Source organism: Nymphalis io, chromosome 1, assembly GCF_905147045.1.
Source record: "Nymphalis io chromosome 1, ilAglIoxx1.1, whole genome shotgun sequence".
NCBI lineage: Eukaryota > Metazoa > Arthropoda > Insecta > Lepidoptera > Nymphalidae > Nymphalis > Nymphalis io.
Genome location: NC_065888.1, coordinates 6,523,464 through 6,543,936, shown reverse-complemented (window position 1 = coordinate 6,543,936; position 20,473 = coordinate 6,523,464). Strand labels below are relative to the sequence as shown.

General features: G+C 33.1%; 2 protein-coding genes across 8 annotated transcripts in view; one reads left to right on the top strand and one right to left on the bottom strand.

Moving 5' to 3' along the window:
• LOC126768694 (protein bunched, class 2/F/G isoform-like) overlaps window positions 1–8,942 on the bottom strand; it is a 135,902-nt gene extending 126,960 nt beyond the window's left edge. For 3 of the 6 annotated variants that reach the window (XM_050486962.1, XM_050486978.1, XM_050486986.1), the window contains exon 1: window positions 4,768–7,708. In XM_050486962.1, the coding sequence (XP_050342919.1) occupies window positions 4,768–7,496 (2,729 nt within the window). In that variant the 5' untranslated portion in view covers window positions 7,497–7,708. Of the gene's footprint in view, window positions 1–4,767; window positions 7,733–8,873 lie in introns of those variants that run through there. The other 3 variants (XM_050487002.1, XM_050486995.1, XM_050486970.1) reach the window with 3 other exon arrangements.
• Window positions 8,943–9,065: 123 nt separating this feature from the next.
• On the top strand, window positions 9,066–20,350 carry LOC126768785 (uncharacterized). Of its 2 annotated transcripts, none has more exons than XM_050487114.1 (13): window positions 9,066–9,580; window positions 9,647–9,810; window positions 10,220–10,416; window positions 10,784–10,898; window positions 10,977–11,176; window positions 11,254–11,507; window positions 11,579–11,833; window positions 12,217–12,361; window positions 15,875–16,026; window positions 16,152–16,331; window positions 16,925–17,067; window positions 17,355–17,573; window positions 18,881–20,350. In XM_050487114.1, the coding sequence occupies exons 1-13, from the start codon at window positions 9,292–9,294 to the stop codon at window positions 18,899–18,901; spliced, it is 2,334 nt and encodes a 777-aa protein (XP_050343071.1). In that variant the 5' UTR covers window positions 9,066–9,291; the 3' UTR covers window positions 18,902–20,350. The 2 variants fall into 2 exon arrangements, with proteins under 2 accessions (XP_050343071.1, XP_050343059.1); XM_050487102.1 differs by having other exon boundaries at window positions 9,071–9,580; window positions 18,877–20,350.
• Window positions 20,351–20,473: the final 123 nt, after the last annotated feature.

Sequence of the window (20,473 nt, the reverse complement as noted above, 5' to 3'; positions counted from 1 at the left end):
GAAAACAAACGTTATTTATACATGAATAAAATGAAAGAACAAAATTATTACGAGTAAAAACAAGCATAGTACCGGCCCGTCAATTTCCAAAAGTCGAGTCGAGAACTTCCTGTTAAGGAGAACAACTTTGAGAGAATTCCACTATATCGTAGTGGAATTCTCTCAAAATTGTACTCCAACAATCCTCCTCCTACACTGGCGACTAAAAGTTTTATACATCCTAATTTATATTGAACTATAAATTAAAATGGGTTTAGTAGTTAAGAATTGAAAGCGTGACAGACAGACTTACTTTTGCATATTATTATTATAGATAAAGAAGCACAAACTTTAGGTGAAATTTTATAAAAAAAATCAATCTATAATCTGTAATATTATGTTTTTTTCACCAATCTTAGCACACGGCCAATCAATTTAACGATTGTGCCTATATCGTGGTCATCGTTTCAGCTATTATGAAAAACCTTTCACACGTCTATGTGATGAAAAGCATTGAACTCGAACTATCAAGTATCAAGCTTTTCCCCACAAAAGTTTTATCGGTCAAGAACCTGGACTCGGAGATAGAATCTTTATCTATTTTCAGTAACTTCTAAAATTCTTCTTCAATTTAGAATTATGATATGAATTATTAATTTATTCGGAAATGAACGCATTTTCGATTATTTTTAGTCGGGAAGGCACGATATTTTGGTCTAGAATCAGTTTATATTGCTTTTTCATAATTTACTCGAGTCGTACCTATATATCTCGCTTCACCATGAAACAACCTTAGATATAATCGATCACCGCGCTAGACACACTCTAGTATCACCACACATCTACACCACATAATCTAGTATCTTTGGCTCTATATCGGAAGTAAACTTATGACCTTTTATGAGTGTGTCAGATTTGCGTTCATTAAACAAAAATAGTGCAATTTTAATTTTCAACAAAATCGGCAACGAGACTCCTTTGATCATCCTCCTTTATCAATATTCCTAGTAGTTTTCGATATAGCCATCAACGTACTCTAATCCTGAAAAGATTAACGGTCTCAGATCGCGTTTTAGTACTACATTTACGTGCTTTCGTATGTTTTAATTATTGCTATTCTAAGTTTATACTAGTTATAAGATTACTATAGAATAGCTTGAAGTATTTTAATTATTATTACAAATACTTCTGGATATTTAGACGTAACATAACTTTTCTGTAAGTTATTTTAGCCGCCAGGATACATATACGATATAATTCCATCGGAAAAATACCAGTTCTTGATGATTAATATCTACCAAACCAAATACGACATGAACTTAAATTTAACACACAACAAACTTTGTTAGCGACCTTAATTTTAGATCTATGTGTATTATCCACTAAACCATTTATAAAATGAATGAAAATATGAATCTATAAATTGAATAATGAACAAGAAAACAATTCAATATTTCACCGCTTTATTTAATGAACGGTGACGTTTAAAAAATGACACGCAAACTTATAATTGGATCGTCATTAATTCCATTCCATAAAAGTACTAGATAATAAGATAATCTATATTTTACTTAATAATATGAATTATAATAGTCATTCAGTCTGCATATTTTTTAATTCAACGGAAAGTACTAATTTGAGCCAAATATAATGTATATATAATATAAAATATAATATGCATTCCAATTATTATTTATATTTATATTAATTATTATTATTAATTATGCTATGAATTTTATCGAACATTTGTGAATAATGCATATATATAAATTGTACATACGTAAGTATACGAATATGAATTTAAGCGGATAGACCGTGTTAATAAAATATTGCAATGATATAAAAAAAAACATACCACTATATGCTGTTAACAATGGAAATACTTTAACTAGAAAATAAAATAAAAATAATGATTTAATGTTATATTCTGGTTGATAATTGCAATTCCAATGCCGTTCAAATGACTTGTTTTAATCATAACATACCTAACGATCGGCCCTTTCGACGTTTTGACTATTGTCTATACAAAATTACAAACGAATTATTCAGGAAAAACTGAACTAGCGATGAAATCTGCCTACTTGACTTTGTATAGTACAATATCTATCAATAAATACATTCGATGGAATCTACATTAAGGAAATTTATGTAAAATTCTACAACGAGAAGAAATGATAGAGGTTGCGAAATTAACATTAAGCGAAATATACTGTCAAATATCAAATAAACAATTTCTTCTGTATATCGTGGAAGCGAGCGCTTTATTTGACAATACTGAGAATGGAGCGGCATTTTGTGCATCTACTTTCACCAATATTAGCACGCCAATAGATTGCATCGACTTCTAGAAACTACGTGCAGGTGAATCTTTCGAATTATTTTCATCCGAGATCAGAGTTGCATATAATATATTTTATCTATATCGAATTGTGTATGTTTGTAAAACATTGGTTTTTTTTTGTTATCGAAGTTGATAAGCCGAAGCAAATTGGTCAGTAATTAAAAGCAATTTCCTTGTAGTAACTTTTTAATTATTTAATAATATCAGGGAATGGACTAAAAGGATTAAAAAAACGCACTAATATTATGATTCAACAATGTACTTTCTATCACGTTAAAAAATTGGTAATTTTCTTAGGGAATATTGTATCTTTATACATAATATTGCAAGCATATTAATTCATACGTGTCAACAAGATTGAATACTTAGACATATCTAGTACTCACAAACGTTTCGCGACTGAACCATAACATCAGTAATTCAATGTTTCCACTAAAAAGGACATGAAATTGTTAATCACTTTATTGCACGAGTAAAGTGATAATGATTCCATGAACGAGAGTTCAAAAACATGTTTAACAATAGGCTATTGGAAAAACTCGAGAATGTAGAGCTGAGATCAAATTAATTAATTTTTGAACATCTTACATAAGTTAAAATTAATAAACTACCAAGTTATGATAAATTCAAAAGTGTTTACAATATTTTATAAGTTTGGAGTTATCCTATTATTAAATAAAATATTCTTTTTGGTAGAAACCTATACCAATACCTACGTATTATAAGTAAAAATTGTCTCAATTGTCTTTTCAATTATGATTTGAAAGTATTTTGCCTTTGTGGGTTATAGTGTTCATCTAATCAACCATTTATATAATTACGAGTGTATTGTGATGGATATTAGTCGATCATAAGCGAACGACAATCTCATGTTTCACGGCCTTCCGATCTTGACTCGATTACCAACGACGCCAGTGACGTTGCGCTGGCGCCGGATGAGACTCCTGTTGCATTGTGATATCGTCTTGGGAATATTTAAAGAACCTATTAGAATATTAATACATTCATCGCCATTGATGTGAATACCTTAAGTTTTTTTTTCTACTACTGGACAATGGCGATAACTTGTAGATGAGCTTGATTGTTGCCGATTATAATTAATAGTGTTTAGAAAGATGCACGATCTACTTAACAGCGGTACGAAAAGAACGCCCAGTCACTTTTTTAGCTGGCTTATAAGTCGGATACGTTGCTAGTGAGTCACCGGCAACATACCGGCGGGCACCATGCACCGTACGTGTCAACTACCTATTTATGTCGCAGGACGAAGCGCAAATAAACAGCATCAAAGGGACGTCGGATTCCGCTCGGCAGTACGAGCCGCGGCCAAAAGCAAAGAAAACAACCGCCATTGTCTACGGATGAGTTATTTTCGCAAACAGTTATATATAGGTGGTTACTTGGTGACCAAGTCGGTAATTGCAATGCAGTTGGAAACTTAAGTTAAAACATATCATAGATTATATAATGAGTTCGACTATAAAGTCTATATAAATAGAACTATATATGTAAATCTTAAGAGAAAAAATAAATAAACATTAAATGTATCTTTAATTATATTGAGAACTTGAAATATACATAAACTTCCTATTTTATTTCACATTTAAAATACTATGAGGAAATGAAATCACAATTTACAATGATCGAAAGGTAGCTGAAACCAGAAAATGGGTTAATTTAAAAAGTAATTATATTGAAATAATAATATATGCATTAAACACACATTAACTTCTTATATTATTCTTTTTTGGACTATATGTAGTCAGAATAAATTTAATAAATTGCATCTGAAGTTGTTAAATTTTATACATCATAATCTCATTCAAATTTGACATACTTTACATAAAATTTATTCATCAAAAGTATAAAGCAAAAATGAATAAAATAAATTTATTATTATTTATTTAAGTTTTTAAAAATAGTTTTAAATAGATGAACAAGTAAATTTTAATATCAGTATCAGTCTGGAAGTAAAACTTTAATAACTAATTGTTTGTTAAGCATATTTTCATAGAAAGTCCAATTCCATAAAATAATTAAGGAAAGTAGATAAAAATAATCTCATAAATGTAATGAAAGGAATGGAAGCATTAATTAATAAAGTTGAGATTAGATAATTATAATCAAAAATATTTCTAAAGTAATTTTCAGTATAAGTTTAAAACTATCTTAATTATCAATTACCTATTATGGAAAATAATTTTAAAATTTGAAGAATTAAATTATTAGTGTAATATTCGAAATAAAATGTATTACATTGATCATAAAATTGGAATGAGGCACCATGCATTATTTATAATTTTAGACAAAGTTTGTAATCAGTGCATAAAAATTATTATCATTTTTATGAATATCTTATCAACAGATGAACAGCTCATGTAGTAATTGCTTTTATTTTATCAGGAACTTATAAGATAGAGAATGTGTTATGCTAAAAGTTAACTCACCTTTCATCTTCTGGAGGTGGTGCGGGTTGTGGTTCTTCCTTGCCATCTCCAGTGTCTCCAGCTTGCAGTCCATCTTGGGCTACATCCAGAGCACCACTATCACATGCATTCACATTCACATTGCTCATCACTGCTCCACTGATAGCATGAGACACCACCGCACTGACTGGGCTACCGAAACCCTGACTATCATGTCCAGGCTGCACCGCATTTGAAACATATGCAGTGGAATTGACTGGCATTGAAACAACTGGTGAATTAGTTCCTGACACTGTAGCCTCAACGGGCGCAACGCTACTCTGAGACATCACAGGCACCACACCGCCATAGCCCATAGGCATACTGGTTTGCGATTGCACCACATTTGCATGAACTCCTCCCATTCCAACTGGCATAGTCTGTTGCATAGACATCGGAATGTTCTGGTGTGCCATTGAGACTTGAGATACAGGCTGATTAGGAACATATTGCACACCACCCATTTGCCCCTGTCCACTCACTTGCTGTTGTAACATAGTCTGTGGCTGGGTCATATGTGTAGGCATCTGCTGACCAACATTGGGAGGTTGTATATATATGGTATCCGAGGGAGGTATTTGCATGTTGGGTTGATTACCATCTAACATTTGCATACTTTGAGGTGGAGCTGTCATAATTTGTATGTTGCCTTGAGGTACATTTCCTTGCTGTGGTGGCATAGTGTGCACTGGGGCTTGCTGTTGGCCTGCGAGGCTTTGAAGATTCGCAGGCAATGTAGAACCTTGCGGCTGAGTGACCATTGGTTGTAAATTGGTCGGGAGCGTTGCACCTTGTTGTGAAGTTACAATACTAGTCAGCACCTCTTGAGGCAAGGTCTGTCCCTGCTGTGACATTTGAGATTGTTGTGTATGATATTGGGGCACATTGTGTTGGGGTTGAACCATTGGCTGCTGTGATGATGGCATGGTCGCATTGATCATTGATTGAGCATTGGCTTGCTGATTCACCGCTTGGTTGTATTGAGTTTGAGTTACACCCATGCCTTGCTGTTGCATTTGAGGATGTATCCCTGGTACCACTGATTGTTGAGGCTGTGATGGTAATTGGTGCATTTGTGTTTGCATTTGAGATATCTGTTGATTAGTTGCAGTTAATTGGGCAGGTATTTGCATTTGTTGTATGTGATTTGGCAACTGCTGGTTCTGCAATGCTTGTATTTGGGCCTGACTAGACAAATGCTGAAGTTGGGCTTGCTGTGTTCCCATAGTTTGTTGACCTTGTAAATGGTGACCTTGTCCAATGTTGGGTATTTGTGCTTGTTGCATCTGATGGATTTGTTGCGGGTTTGGTTGGCCTTGCATAGGTTGCATTTGAATTTGCTGCATTTGTGGTTGCTGGCCAGGCACTTGGGTTAACTGTCCTTGATTAGGGATGCCTTGCATTTGTGGCATTTGCTGTTGTATTTGCATATTAGTAAGCTGAGCTTGAGGCAAATGTTGACTGATCTGTTGCATTTGTTGATTAGGTATTTGCTGCATCTGCTGCGGCATTTGTTGATGCATGGGTATTTGCTGCATCGCAATACCCTGTGACTGTGCAATGACTTGTTGTAACTGGTGCTGTGGAAAGCTTTGAGGAATTTGTTGAACCTGTTGTTGCTGAGGAGGTTGAGGATGATTCTGCGCTGTATTTTGCATAGTGATATGTGTCATACTCTGTGGATGTTGCTGTCCAACTTGTTGGTTGGTTTGCATAGTTTGGTTTGGCATTTGTTGAGGCATCTCTAGAGGTGGTGATTGCACAGAGACAGATTGATTGACAGGCATTTGTTGTTGCACTATATTAATTGGTTGGGTTAAAGATTGACCAGGGGAAGCCATAGGAAATTGTTTCTGAACACCTTGATCCATTTGCTGCACTGCATTCACTTGATCTTTAGGCCCTTTACTTGTCAGATCATTGCACATATCATCATGTTGGCTGTCATTTATTACAACACCACTATCAGGAGCCTGCAATGTATTAGAATCAGTCACCTCTAAATTGTTGTTAAGTGTGATTGGAGCATTTTGCTGAGTTGTGGTGTGATCAAGATAGTCCATGCACATCCATCTTCCACGGCGGAAGGGTTCAGTGCTTTCTATTTTCACAACTTTAAACCTTTCGTTTCTAACATGTTCTTGTATTTCCTTCATGCCTTCTTGAGGTTTAGAATTTCCTATAAGGTTGATAATGCTGCCTGTTCCAGCATTCGTGACACTGACGTGCATGTCATTAACTTCTGTGTTATTACTATTTGGCACTGCACCTCCAATTTGATTAGTATTAGGTTCCTGACCTACGATCGCAAGACCGTACTGCGAACTGGTCGGGATAACAGGAGCACAACCTAGTGATGCACTGGATGCGTTGTAAAAAACGTCGTCTTTTGAAAAGGTATCTTCTGAATAGCTTGGAGTTTCATTCTCTATGTCAGTCACCCTTGAGATGTCGTCGGTGTGAGATTCATCTAGATCATCAGCGGAGTCTTCGCCTGCATCAGTGCTCACCCGAGAGCCAACAGTCACACTGGTTATCTGAAAGGAAGATATTTTCCTTGGGTTATGGGCGGATTGAAGACTCGTCGGGTGAGTCACTCCTTTCTCTGACTCGTTCAGTCGCAGAGATTCACTCGTAGTACGATGAACAACGTTGTTATACTTGTTTTTTTCACTAGTTTTATGTGACTTTTGAATCAGATTGTCAGCCATTATGCCGTCCGACTCGAATGACTACCTAAAGAAAATTTCACTGTTTATTGGCCTCAGAGACATTTGACAGACTTTAAAATCACAAAAACATATTTAAAATAAAACCATTATACACTCACAATTTCACAAACACAGTAATTTAGCTATTATAGTTCTTAAAATTCATTAGTAAACACACACAGATGTGAACATCTTTCAGACGGCAGCAACATGGCGGCCATTTATGCGCAATGCATTATGGTTGACAATTTGCAGTAGACTATAGACATTTAAGACCTACATTTCTGACAGTGTCGATAAGTCATAGATGTCTCTATAGTCGCATTAAATATAGTAAAACATTATTAAAAGTGGAAACTAAATTATAAAAAATACAGAATTATTATTGAATATTTTTAAATTAAGGAATATTGGAATTGCATTACCTTATTCATTATGATACTTACTTTAAAATAATGGTTAATATAATTGATATAATATTTTACTGAAGCGCGCTTGGCTAAATAATAGTTTTAATGTCAAATCAAATTAATATTAAATGTGGTGGCGTTTATTTATTCTTGAATATACTTATTAGTCATTTTTTGACATTGGACTAAAAACAAAACAAATTTCATTTATACAAGTTAATGCGTTGCATTTTTAAGTACGACACTTTTAAAACACATTTTTATTGCTATTTATTTTACTATCAGAAATCAACAACTTTATGTACCATACCAAATGATAAAAATAGTAATGTAACTAATACTTAAATATTTTGTATCTGTGACACTAAAAAGATAACTCGTTTTTGTTCTATTCGCCAATAGATGGCGTCAAAGAATATTTTCTTAGTTCAATTTAGAATATATAATATAGATGGCGTCGTCATTTAGCAAAATATAATAATATTTTGTTTATTATTATTAAATTATTACTTTAATTCATAAGTCTAAAGATATTTGCAGTGGTTTTTAAATTTGTTCTTTAAATTTTCGATTCTAGGATATCCTAAAATTAAAAAAAGGCTAGACTGTTAATAATAATATAACTTAATTCATTCTCCTTTTTCTTTTTTAATTATCAACTTAATTTCATTATTCGTTTTTTTTAATTATCAACTTAATTGAAAACTAATTATGATGGTAAATTACATTGTTTAGCTATTTATAGATTTAACTATTTAATTGTTGAGATAATTAGGATACGATATGTATAATATTATATTGATTTATTATTAGTTTGAATAAAATTATAAAGTTAAAAAAAAATTGTGTTTAATTTGATTTCTATAAATTAAATACTGTATATTTGCTAAGTTATTTATTATTTATATAATATCTATTGTTAATTATAATTAAATACAAAAATATAGTACATAATTTCATAACTCACATTCAAATGCGGCAAGGAAGTCGCGCGCTATTTCGCGATGAGCGGCTTCATCTCGGGAACTAAGATTCAAGCGGGAGCGCCCCGACCTCGGCTATTACCCGCAAGGTCTTCGGATCACCAGTCGATTTAACCAACATCCCCACCAATCGCCGTGACACTTCTTAAACGAGGATAATTTGCTATTATTTGTAAATTGGCGTATCGCGACGTCCGCTGCGGCCTGTCCGCTTCGCAGTCGTTCGGGAGCACGGGACCCTCCTGGCTTCCCGCTGCCACCGAGTCACGACGTGTAATCCCTAAATAAATAATCGTCACATCACCGACAACCTCAGCCGATCCAAGCGCCAGTCGATAAGATATAGCTCGCGTACAAGCACTTAAACTTTGTAATGAAAATGTGAAAACTCGCGAACGAGATATGTCGAAATCTTTAGATGATATACCAAAGAAGTACGCAGAAGAGGAGTCAAACATGGACGAGGACAGTGAAGAACCAGCGGGATGCTATCGGAGAATGATTGTTTGGTTGCGGATCAATCCGAATCTCGTTATGTTGAAAGTGACTTTGTTTGTGATGTACGGGGCAACGGCGTCTCTCTTGCCTTATTTGACAATACACATGCAAAGTATAGGACTAACTGTGCCAGAAATTTCTTTTGTGTATTTAGCATTACCATTCACGACATTTTTAAGTCCACCTATAACCGGTAAGATTAATATACGGCAGAAATATTGTAAGTAAAGGTTTGTATTATTATTTGTATTTGTTTTAGGTTTTCTAGTCGATCGTTTCGGAGAGTACAAACCAGTAGTGATTACGGCCCTCATACTGAACGCTGCTTTCCACCATTCGCTGCTTTTGATTCCACATCAAGAGACCCCAGGAGTGATGCCATCAGCTTACGTTATGCGACATCCCATTAAAAGGAGCGTTGAGGTATTTCAGATTAAAAAATAATTTAAGCAGCAAAGAGGAAATGTGTCTTCGTAAGTAGTTACGAACTTAACTCTTGTCCTCAGAATTTGAGCAAATGGATCTCATCCGGTCTTAATGGATTAAGCAGTTTTGTCACAGCGCTCTTTGACTTTGTTAAGAGAATAAAGCTAAATTTATGCATATTAATGCTTATGAAGTCAAGGCTTGATTCGATTTACAGTTTTACAACCCGGCTTTACGTTTAAGAGTTTTTTAGGTTTAATGTAAATGACTAAGAAATTGATTATCTTTACAATTAACTTTATGCTTGGTTAATAATATACTTTGATATTGATTAAATTGAACTGCGGTGTAGTTTATATTATTGTTGTTGGAATGAGTTTATGTATCAATTTGTTTATTTGTTTAGATTTGGTGGAGTCCATGTCCTAGCAGGGAATGCCCTGATGAGGATGAACAAGTGGACTTCGTTCTTGACAGATGTGTTGACCACTGCATGTTATCAAGACCTACTGAGAGACCTTCGAGTGATCCAGCTGATGATAAAGACGATCTCAATTTTCATATATCGCACAAGATTCATCCACCGAATCTATCCAACACCAGGTTTAAAATAATAATAATTATTAAATTGCTTACGTCAGTTTACATTAGATTTAAATCACTTTAATAGTCTTGTAAACAGTCGAAAACGATTCTACAAACACTATTAATGTACACTAAGCCTTCCTCGGAGCCTACGAATTTGCTATAGTGATAACATGTACGTTCAACTGTGGCCTGGAAAATGGAAAATGGTTTAAATTGTTTTTATCATAATGAATGTATGATTTACTTTTACTAATTGAGCTTATTAAAGTAGGCATTGACAATATAGTTCAGATTTAAAATAAGTTTCTAGAACATTCGTTTTAAGATCTACGTTAAAAAAGTATTTAAGATACGAATGCTATACAGTCATGTTATATTTTAGTTTCCTTAATATTACTGATGAAGACGAAGATTACAATGATGCAGCATTCTTTTTGATTGAAGTACATGACGATTTAGGGGAACCAAAAGAACAACTTGGAATCGAAATGGAAAGGGTTTGTAAAAAATAAATAATAATAAATATTTGAAATACTGTTGATAACATTTAATTAAATGAATTGCTTTTTTTGTAGGACGACAATGATACAGTAACAGATTTCAGATCAAGGTTTGGCGAGAAACTTCTCCTTGCTCAAGGAGTAAATATTACAGCGCTTGATAAGGAAGATTTGAGATGTGGCGGTCTTGTGATGCTGCACAATATGACCAAACTTTCGCAACAGCGTCTCGAAACCTTATCGGCTGACTGTATGGTGCAAAAATGCGACTTTAGGTAACTATGGCTTTATTACAATGCTTATTATATTTTTTTAAATAAAGGTTTTATTACTCTGCATTTATAACTTTCAGAAAAGGTGGCCCGGATATTTGTCCCCCAGATTACAAAGAGAGCGATGATAAAACATTTTACATTTACTTCTTTCTACGTTTCATGGGAACTATTATGTTATCAGCCGGCGTAACGATTATGGATCCAATTGCCTTGATGATGATTCAAAAATATGGCGGTGATTTTGGTAGAGAGAGATTATTTTCAAGTATTGGAATGGCAATTTTCTCTCCTATAACTGGCATGCTCATAGATATGAGAAGTAAACAAGTTGGTAAGTAGAATTTTGTAATCGTTATCTTCAATGTCAATACGCAGTTAATAAATGTTTGCACCTTGTTACAGGCTACACGGACTATTCAGCAGCTTTCTACACTTATGACGTTTTGTTGTTGATATCAGCCATCACCGTGGCTGTGATGCCTCTCGGAGCGAAGTTACCAGCTGATAATTTGCTACACGATTTAGTGAACATAATTAAAATGCCCCACATCATAGTATTCATATTTTTCCTTTTCGCTCTTGGAAACTTCTGGGGCTTCATTGAGTCGTATCTCTTTTTATATTTGAAGGAACTCGGAGCACCGAACTTTTTACTCGGTAAGAGTCTACTTAACGTATGAGTTACATATTATCAACAAATCAAATAAACACTTCAGCTATTCTGCGACACATACATTATTTTTTTTCGTACCAGTTGGTAAGTGTTTGTTTGGAAATTAAAATCTGATACTACTAAGACTCGGGCTAATCTGTAGGTACTTAAATAAATCTGTAACGAGATAATAATAATAGATCGTAAATTATAATAATCTATCTTCTTTCCTCAGTGCAAAATTACGACTTAATGTTGAAGCCATTGCTTTCAATTGAAATTGAAGTCATGACATTGTTTTTATACATACTTAACTCATGCGCATCAAAAAATATGTATTGCATCTCGCTCATGACGTTAGTAAAAATAAAGTTATGTCAATACACAGGTATAACGGTGACTGTGGGTACTTTGAGCAGTATTCCCTTCCTGTACGGAGCTGACGCCATCACCTCTCGCATCGGCCACGTCAACGTCATCATCGTGGCCTTCTTCTCCCACGCAGCCAGACTAGTTGGTTATTCGTTTATAGAGTAAGTATGTGTTAACAAAGTAATTACAGGTCCCAGGGAACAAAACAACTTAGATCCCATGACGGCCAAATTGATGATTCAAGAAATGGCTTTAAAATACCTTTGTTTTTCGTTCGCTATCTTCAATTTTGCTATCAGGTAGCCTTTTTATGAATCTGCCCTTCTTAAAATAATATATATTATAATTGACTTTATTTAAGATATCGTTTCTCCTGGTATGGAAGTCGACCTTACATTTATCAATTGAAGATGCGATTATAATATTATGGTAATCGACGAAGGGAAGTTTCACAACAATGTTGAACGATATATGTATCTACTGTTACAGATAACAAATATAAATACAAGTTTTATTTTTAGCATCATCTAGGGCGTACTCTAGGAATATTTACATGAATCACAATTTGCTCTGAACGTCTCAACAATTAATGACATAACAATAGTCTGCTTATCTGATAAGGGTTGACGATGTGTATTATTCAATTGTAATAACAGTGATTGAATGATTATAGTGGGAGATATTGTAAGGAAAACGCAATTAACTGTAAGGAATGCAAAGACTAGATATAAACAGCCTTTGAATGTCCTACTGCTGGGCTAAGGCCTCCTCACCCTTTTTGAGGAGAACGTTGTAGAATTTATTCCTCCACGTTGCTCCAATGCGAGTTGAAAATTCAGTGGTGCGTAACCCACGATCATCAATTAAGATTCACGCGTTCTCGACACTGCGCTATCTCGATATGTTTCACGTTATCAAGGACATTATGTTACAGATCATATTAATAAAGACAACTTAACTAACGTGCCGTTCATACGCTGAACCAAATAGCCACCTATGTTATATTTCTTACAAACATTAAAATATAATAAAACAAAATAAGGAATACGACATTTATAAAAACGTTTATTGAAAATCATTTAAAATGACACAAAAAGTATATATATACGCAAGTAAATAAAAATCCGTGGCAATGAAGAAAATCCTGAAATTGACCTACAGCTACATCTTTGCTTACCTATTCTTAAGCTCTCGATGCAAGTTCTTCTCCTGGTCGATGTCAGCCATGGCGGCCTTTCTCAAGGGCAACTATCCTGCTATATATGTATATAATGTAGTGTACAAGTGTTTGTGCACAAATTAATGCAATATTTATTCCTTGACTTGATGTCAGACATAGAACCAACGAAATTAAAGGCTATGATCATTGACATTTATATATTTATTTATGACTCAATTAATTTAAAGTTACTTATAAAACTGATTACGGCAAAACTAAACATATATCATTACAAATAATAAATGACATATAGATATTTTACCTATTGTATGTTAAAAAGTTGAAAAAGGCTCAAGTCACAGTCTCCAGCATATTAATTACTTTCGATTATAGAAATCTCATTAAATATAAGTATTCAATTATTTATCAAAAGTCCGAAATATCTCTTCTACTAAGACAAACCGGCAAGAAACTTAATTGTTAATTTGTTTTTCTTAACACGATTGCACAATATACTCTATATGAGACACAGCAATCGGTAGTTCAATTCATTTCGGTCAGATAATTAAAGTATTAAAGAGATTCGCAATATTTATTATTGCAATATACATTATTTAGCTTTGGTATGTTACTTACAATGCTCGCGTGAAATGCGATTATTTGTTCGATGGCGTTAAAAGGTAATGTGTTATGTTATGTTTGTCTGCATGATTCCTACGAGTCATTTCAAAATGTTGAATCAAGGCGTAGACGTATCAAGGTATACAAATAAGCTCGTTTGTCTGTGCTGTGTCTCGTGGAATTGTATGAGTGAATTTACCCGTACATCATACATGGCTGTTATATAGAAATGTAAATGCTACGCTCCATAGGGCTGTAGCGTGATTATCTAACGCAAAAAATTGGTTCATAATTCACCCGAACATTATTTTGGAATTGTATGTCATGAATAAAATGAAATATATTCTCTTAATGTTAATATTGTCTATAAATCTTTTCATGTTTTGTCTGTTATTCTGACACTTATCGTCATAACGTCCGTTTAAATTATAAAATTTACTGCGTTGAGGAATATTACGCGACGGTAAAGCATTGTCAAGTTTATGAGCACAATGATCAAGTGTGGGTGTCATGTCCAATCCCACTGCGTGTACATCGCTCACTGAAATTATTATATAGTTTCTATGAATTCTATTTATAGAATAAAGTGAAACAAAAAACATATGAAAAGTACTTACGTACTCATAAATTCTCAATAATAAGTAAATTTACCTGGTCGGCTTCAAAAATAAAACAAATATTTTTGTTAATCATAATACACATAATTTAATGTGTGTTGGAAATCGTGTAATCTGAATCGATTTCATATCTAACACCATCTATAATCGTTTTAAGCTGATAGAATTTGTCAATACGGTAGAGAAATATGAACATAAAATTATGTATAACAACCTGTGAATGTCCCACTGCTGAGCTAAAGGCCTCCTCTCCCTTTGTTGAGGTTGAAGGTTTGGAGCTTATTCCACCACGCTGCTCCAGTGCGGGTTGGTGGAATACACATGTGGCAGAATTTCAGTGAAATTAGACAAATGCAGGTTTTCTCACGATGTTTTCCTTCACCGTAAAGCACGAGATGAATTATAATCACAAATTAAGCACATGAAAATTCAGTGGTGCTTGCCCGGTTTTGAACCCACGATCATCGGTTAAGATTCATGCGTTCTTATCACTGGGCCATCTCAGCTGACAAAATTATGAGCTTTTTTATTTTATTAATGGCTGAAGTGACTGTTAAATTTTAGTATTTGCAATAAAAGTTATGAAAGATAAACAGAAAATATCGTTTATGCCATTTTAAACATGATTCTCAGGCCAGTTCGTACTGTCTTTTCGATGTAAGTAATCCTTTTACGACCATAAGAAATTAAGTTGTTAAGGTATTTAAGTAAATTCAAATTACTACATAGTAGTGTGGAATATTTCAGTATCTATGACCTTAGCATTATCGTATGTAACCCTTTATTGATACTGAGTGTAAATAATCCTCATTGTTACTAAACCTATTGTTGATTTTGATTGTTCGAAGTTTCAATTGCCTAGTTGACTTAGTGGTTAGCTTATAATAATAAAATATCACAAGCATCCGTTACAACTCTTAGGACGGGTCAATAAAAAGTTTTAGGTTTTTCTGACAATAATTTATTAGCTCGAAATTCGGAAGTTTGGAAGTGCATTAGCTTGCGCACACACTTGGCACTACAATATCTTCCCCAATGTCAGGATTTTGTAATTCTTGATAAAATCTGTTTTAGCAGAAATTGCACTTTCTGTATTATTTATATCGGCTTCTTTTAGGTACAATATTTAAAAGACTTGTGTTTCACTGTATCTGTAATATTTGTATAAGTCTTTATCATAATTATAAGCATATAATAATCAATATTATCTTTGAAAAGCATACAATAGGTATTTTTAAATCATTAATAAAATATATCTTCCTATAATTTTTTTTTAGAAATTCTTGGTGGTGTTTCCCATTTGAAGCGATGGAGTCGTTATCTGTCCATTTGATGTGGGTCGCCGCTGCCACGTACTGCGCGATGTTGGCACCCAAGAGCTTATTAGCCACATTGATAGGTGTCCTCGGGATGGCACATTTTAGTTTGGGTTAGTATGTATGGTTTGTGCGACTCAGGAGTCATATTAACACTATTTATTTTATATACAAATACCATGTACAAATTTATACCTTAAACAAATCATTCGTAATATATAACTAGATACTATCTTAGGTCGAGGAAGCGGCAGTTTTGGAGGAGGTCTGTTGATTGCTTCTTTGGGGACTAGAGAGGCGTTCCGTTACATGGGACTCATAGCGTTTCTTGGCGGTGTTCTGTACGGTCTTCTGCACTATTTCTGGCTTAGAAAAATCAATATGAAAAGTATTCATGATGTCTCCGATCCAGATACTGGTAAGTGTGTTGATTGATCGTGTTACCAAATATCCATTAAACATTATGATAAAAGTTATTTAAATATGTTTAATTGCTAATTAATATATTCATTTGTTTTTAAATATAAATTAGGACCATTTCATTTTAGCATATAATTTGTTGACTATGTCCATATGTTGTTTTTTTTTTAAATAGTTATGAGTACTGACAAATGTATTGTCTGACGGTAAGTCACCAGCGCCAATGTATATTGGCACCAATGTGTTTTCGCGTAAGAAATATTCCTTACATCGCCAATGCGCCCTTGGAATTCCTTGTGAATCTCACCAGCAGGAGCACGAGACAAGGAGGAATACAATAATAATAAAATAATAAGTATTGCTGTTTGGCGGTAGAATACATGATGAATGGTTGGTATATTAACTGGCCAATAAGATCTAGATAGTTGACATTTGTTAATGGTTAAGGCTATCTTTAAATGAAATTGTAATGTTGTCTGTATTTTCATACTTAATTTGCGGGAAAAGTAAATATAAAAATCAAGTAACCCAATTGAATAAGAGCAAGTTATTTAAAAGATATAAAATTGAAGGAAATATTTATCTTCACAGAAAGTGGTGAAGGAGACAAATTGAATGGAGAACCTCTACGCAAAGATGCAGGGACTATGGTATCTCTTGAGAGACTGCATATAATCACTCGTTTCAACCCTCTTGGTTCATTGCACTCTTTATCCAGAGGCTCCAGAGCAAGGGTGTGTTATGTTATTATAGCTTATATTAAAATTAATTATCAGTTATTATAAAATATTTCCAATTTAAATTGTGAGAAGTTTTGATATAAATTTATTTAAGATTTATTTTTACTTTATAGAGACAATTGTTAATTAAATTATTTTTACGTACTTTATAGATTAAAGTTATAGATATAATGATTTTTTTATAAAATATTTTATTAACTTTTGTACATCACAAAACTAAATACGTAACAAAAAAGTACCTCAACTTTTAATTTTTTGTTTCGTTTGTTACTTTTCCACAGCTTTCCCAAGGCGACATAAACGAATTATGCCGTAGCCGTAGCGGCAGTAACAGTCAGAGACGCTGTAGCAATATTGAGATATCTCCCAAAACACCCCAAGGCTCCGCATCTAAAGTGGATCTCTTGAGATCTGCGCTGGAGATCAACCATCACCATGGCAGAGGACATATATCCAACCCTGTACTATCCAGTCAGAATAGACCCACGCATCAATATAAGGTACTTCGTTTATTCGTTTAATTTATTTATAAATGTATAAATTTATAAAATACAATTATTTCCTTGGTAAATCTGATAGAAGATATATTTAATATCGCTATCGATTCGGAACATTTTTTTTTTCATCCAGATAAGAGAGACGGTGCTAGCGGGAGACGCCTTTTAGGGTTTACCAAATTTCGAATTTCTATAAGACATATCGAATTCCTTCCAAATTCGAGCGCTATGTCGCTGTCGGGCTATATTATTAGATCCAGTATCGAGGTTAGTTTACGAGATGCTGCACATCTTAAGTGCAATACTATACTTCAAGTCCCGTATATAAATAAGCTTCGTTATACATTTTCCAGAGCAGATATCTGGATTCTCGGTTTACTAATAGTATAATGCGAGGATATTATTATTTACAGATCTGAACGCTCCATTATTGAGAAGACAATACTCCATATAATCATGGCTATATATTTTGCACAATATTAGCGCATTAGTTGCACGTTAGAATATCTAAATGTTTATAATCAAATCATCTTGCTAGTTAGATTTATTATTAGAGGTATTTATTATTATACAGCAAAAAAATATTTTTTAGAAAAAGCTAATTCTATCCACTACAGAGGCTTATAAAAAATGTATATAATATATTAAAATATACAACATTAAAAACTAAACATTATTTAGCAAGTAAATACTACGTAAAATTCAAATACAAATTTGTGATTATTTTATTTAAATTAATTATCTTGTCATGGCTTTATGAAAATTTATAGCTTTGATTACAAAATGATAACATATTCAAAAAACACTCAAGAGTATACAAATAAGGAATTAATATTCTCTATCAATTAGGAAGCATGATTTTTTACATCAAAACATTATTATTTGAAGGTTTTAGTTTTGATCGCGATTTTGTACATGTCATTATTAGCAAATCTGAATTCCTTGTGAATTAAATATTTTAAGTTTGAAGTTAATCATTTTTAAGTCATCAATGAATGTCACGCTATAGCGCTAAAATATTGTCACAACATTAAAGAATATATAAAAAGGCTGATGTACTTATTTTAAAATCGTATTGCTTATAAATTGCAAATGTGTACATTGATATAGAAAATAACTTTTGAAAAAGAAAATCACGATATTTTCGCATAAGACTATGTAATACGTATAAAAATCCAATAGCCAAAACCTCTTATTTAGGTTTGTGTTAATTTTGTTTGCTTAATATGAATATAGCGATGTATGTATTAAAATAATTTGATAAGATTTTTTTTGAAATATGTACAACACATATACATTTTCGTAGCTAGCAAACAGCGCGCCCAAGCTAACCCAACGCAACAATATATCCCAACCCGCACTCTCCGAGTACGACCGCCGGAGAGACTCTATTCCAGAGGAAGCTGAAGAGGACCGCCTCGCGCCAGCTCCTAAGCCCGCGAAGACAAAGAGCGACCACTTACCACCACCACCCACATATGACGAAGCTACGAGAGAAAAACGAAAAAGTTGGCATTCCGACGATAGCACGCCGACTTAATCACAACATTCACAACTAAGGATTCTTAAAGTAAACATTTACTTAGATATTTGACATACCTAAAGATATAGTTTTAATAGTCATTATTTTGAAATTGTATCCTTTTTAATAGAATTTGTATGATAATAAACAAATAAAGGTCCGGAGTAAAGGAAAAACACACTTGCGCGCCCGAGTTTAGAAGTAAAAATTGTTCTACGGTTGAGAATTAATCACACCGGCTATTGTTTGTGTACATCACAATGGCCCATAACGTTCTGCGTTCGTACATTATAAAATCATAAAAACATAGGTGTTTTGTATTTTAAATGTTAAGTTTTTTACATATTCTATTTAAATGAAATTTATTTATAGAGTTTCGCAACCATTTTGGTCTGACGAAATAATATGAAGACTATTTTTATTTTATTTTTAATTAAAAAGACATCATATTATGCGTTGAAAATGTAGTAAGGATGATAAAATATAAAAGAATTAAAGGAAAGAATAAGAGATGTATATGTTATACTGTTTACCCAAAATATGTGAATAGATGTGACATTTTTATTAAAGTTTAGAACTATATAACTATTTTTAAATTTTGACTTAGATATATAACTAATAATATATATATATATGCTTTCATAATTTTTATATATAATTTTATTTAAATATTTGGGACAAAGACCCCAAGATAAGGCCCACGGCTCCGCACGCACAAACGTCTAAGTCGACAAACACGAATTATATTCGCGTTATGCTTTTGCGTGACTGAAAAGACTTTGATAAGGGCGAGTAAAAAGTGTGAAAAGGTGGTTTAAAAATATATATTTTTTACATAAATTCTACCAAATAAACTTGCAATTTATTTATTTATATTAAAGTAATAACATTTTCTTTGTATTTTGGAAAGTTCATCCTTTTTTGAATATGTTACAATAAATATCAATGGATTTATATAAGAAAAAACACTTTATACTTTTTACTCGTTTTTGCGTTCAAAGATAGACAAGAGCTAGGAGCAAGGTCTGGGTCGGCGACTTAACTGCAAGTCAAAATATCGTTTAGACATGTAAAAAAATCTAAAAATAATATATATAATCGTGAAAGGCTGAAGCATATATTTACTATAAACAAATAATACCAATATGTAACTTTTGAAATTATTATTATACTTAAGTACATAACAAAACCTTAAAGTTTATCCTTATTTTAATATGTTTAATTGTTTTGCATTAAATAGGTTTTATATTTCGTGCGATTTTTGTATGTCATTTCAAATTAACAACAACCTTCCATATTTCATCTTAAGGGACATATTAAATAATAATAGTAATTATATGTATGCACACATTATATTTACTGCTAAAAAATCTTGAGTTAA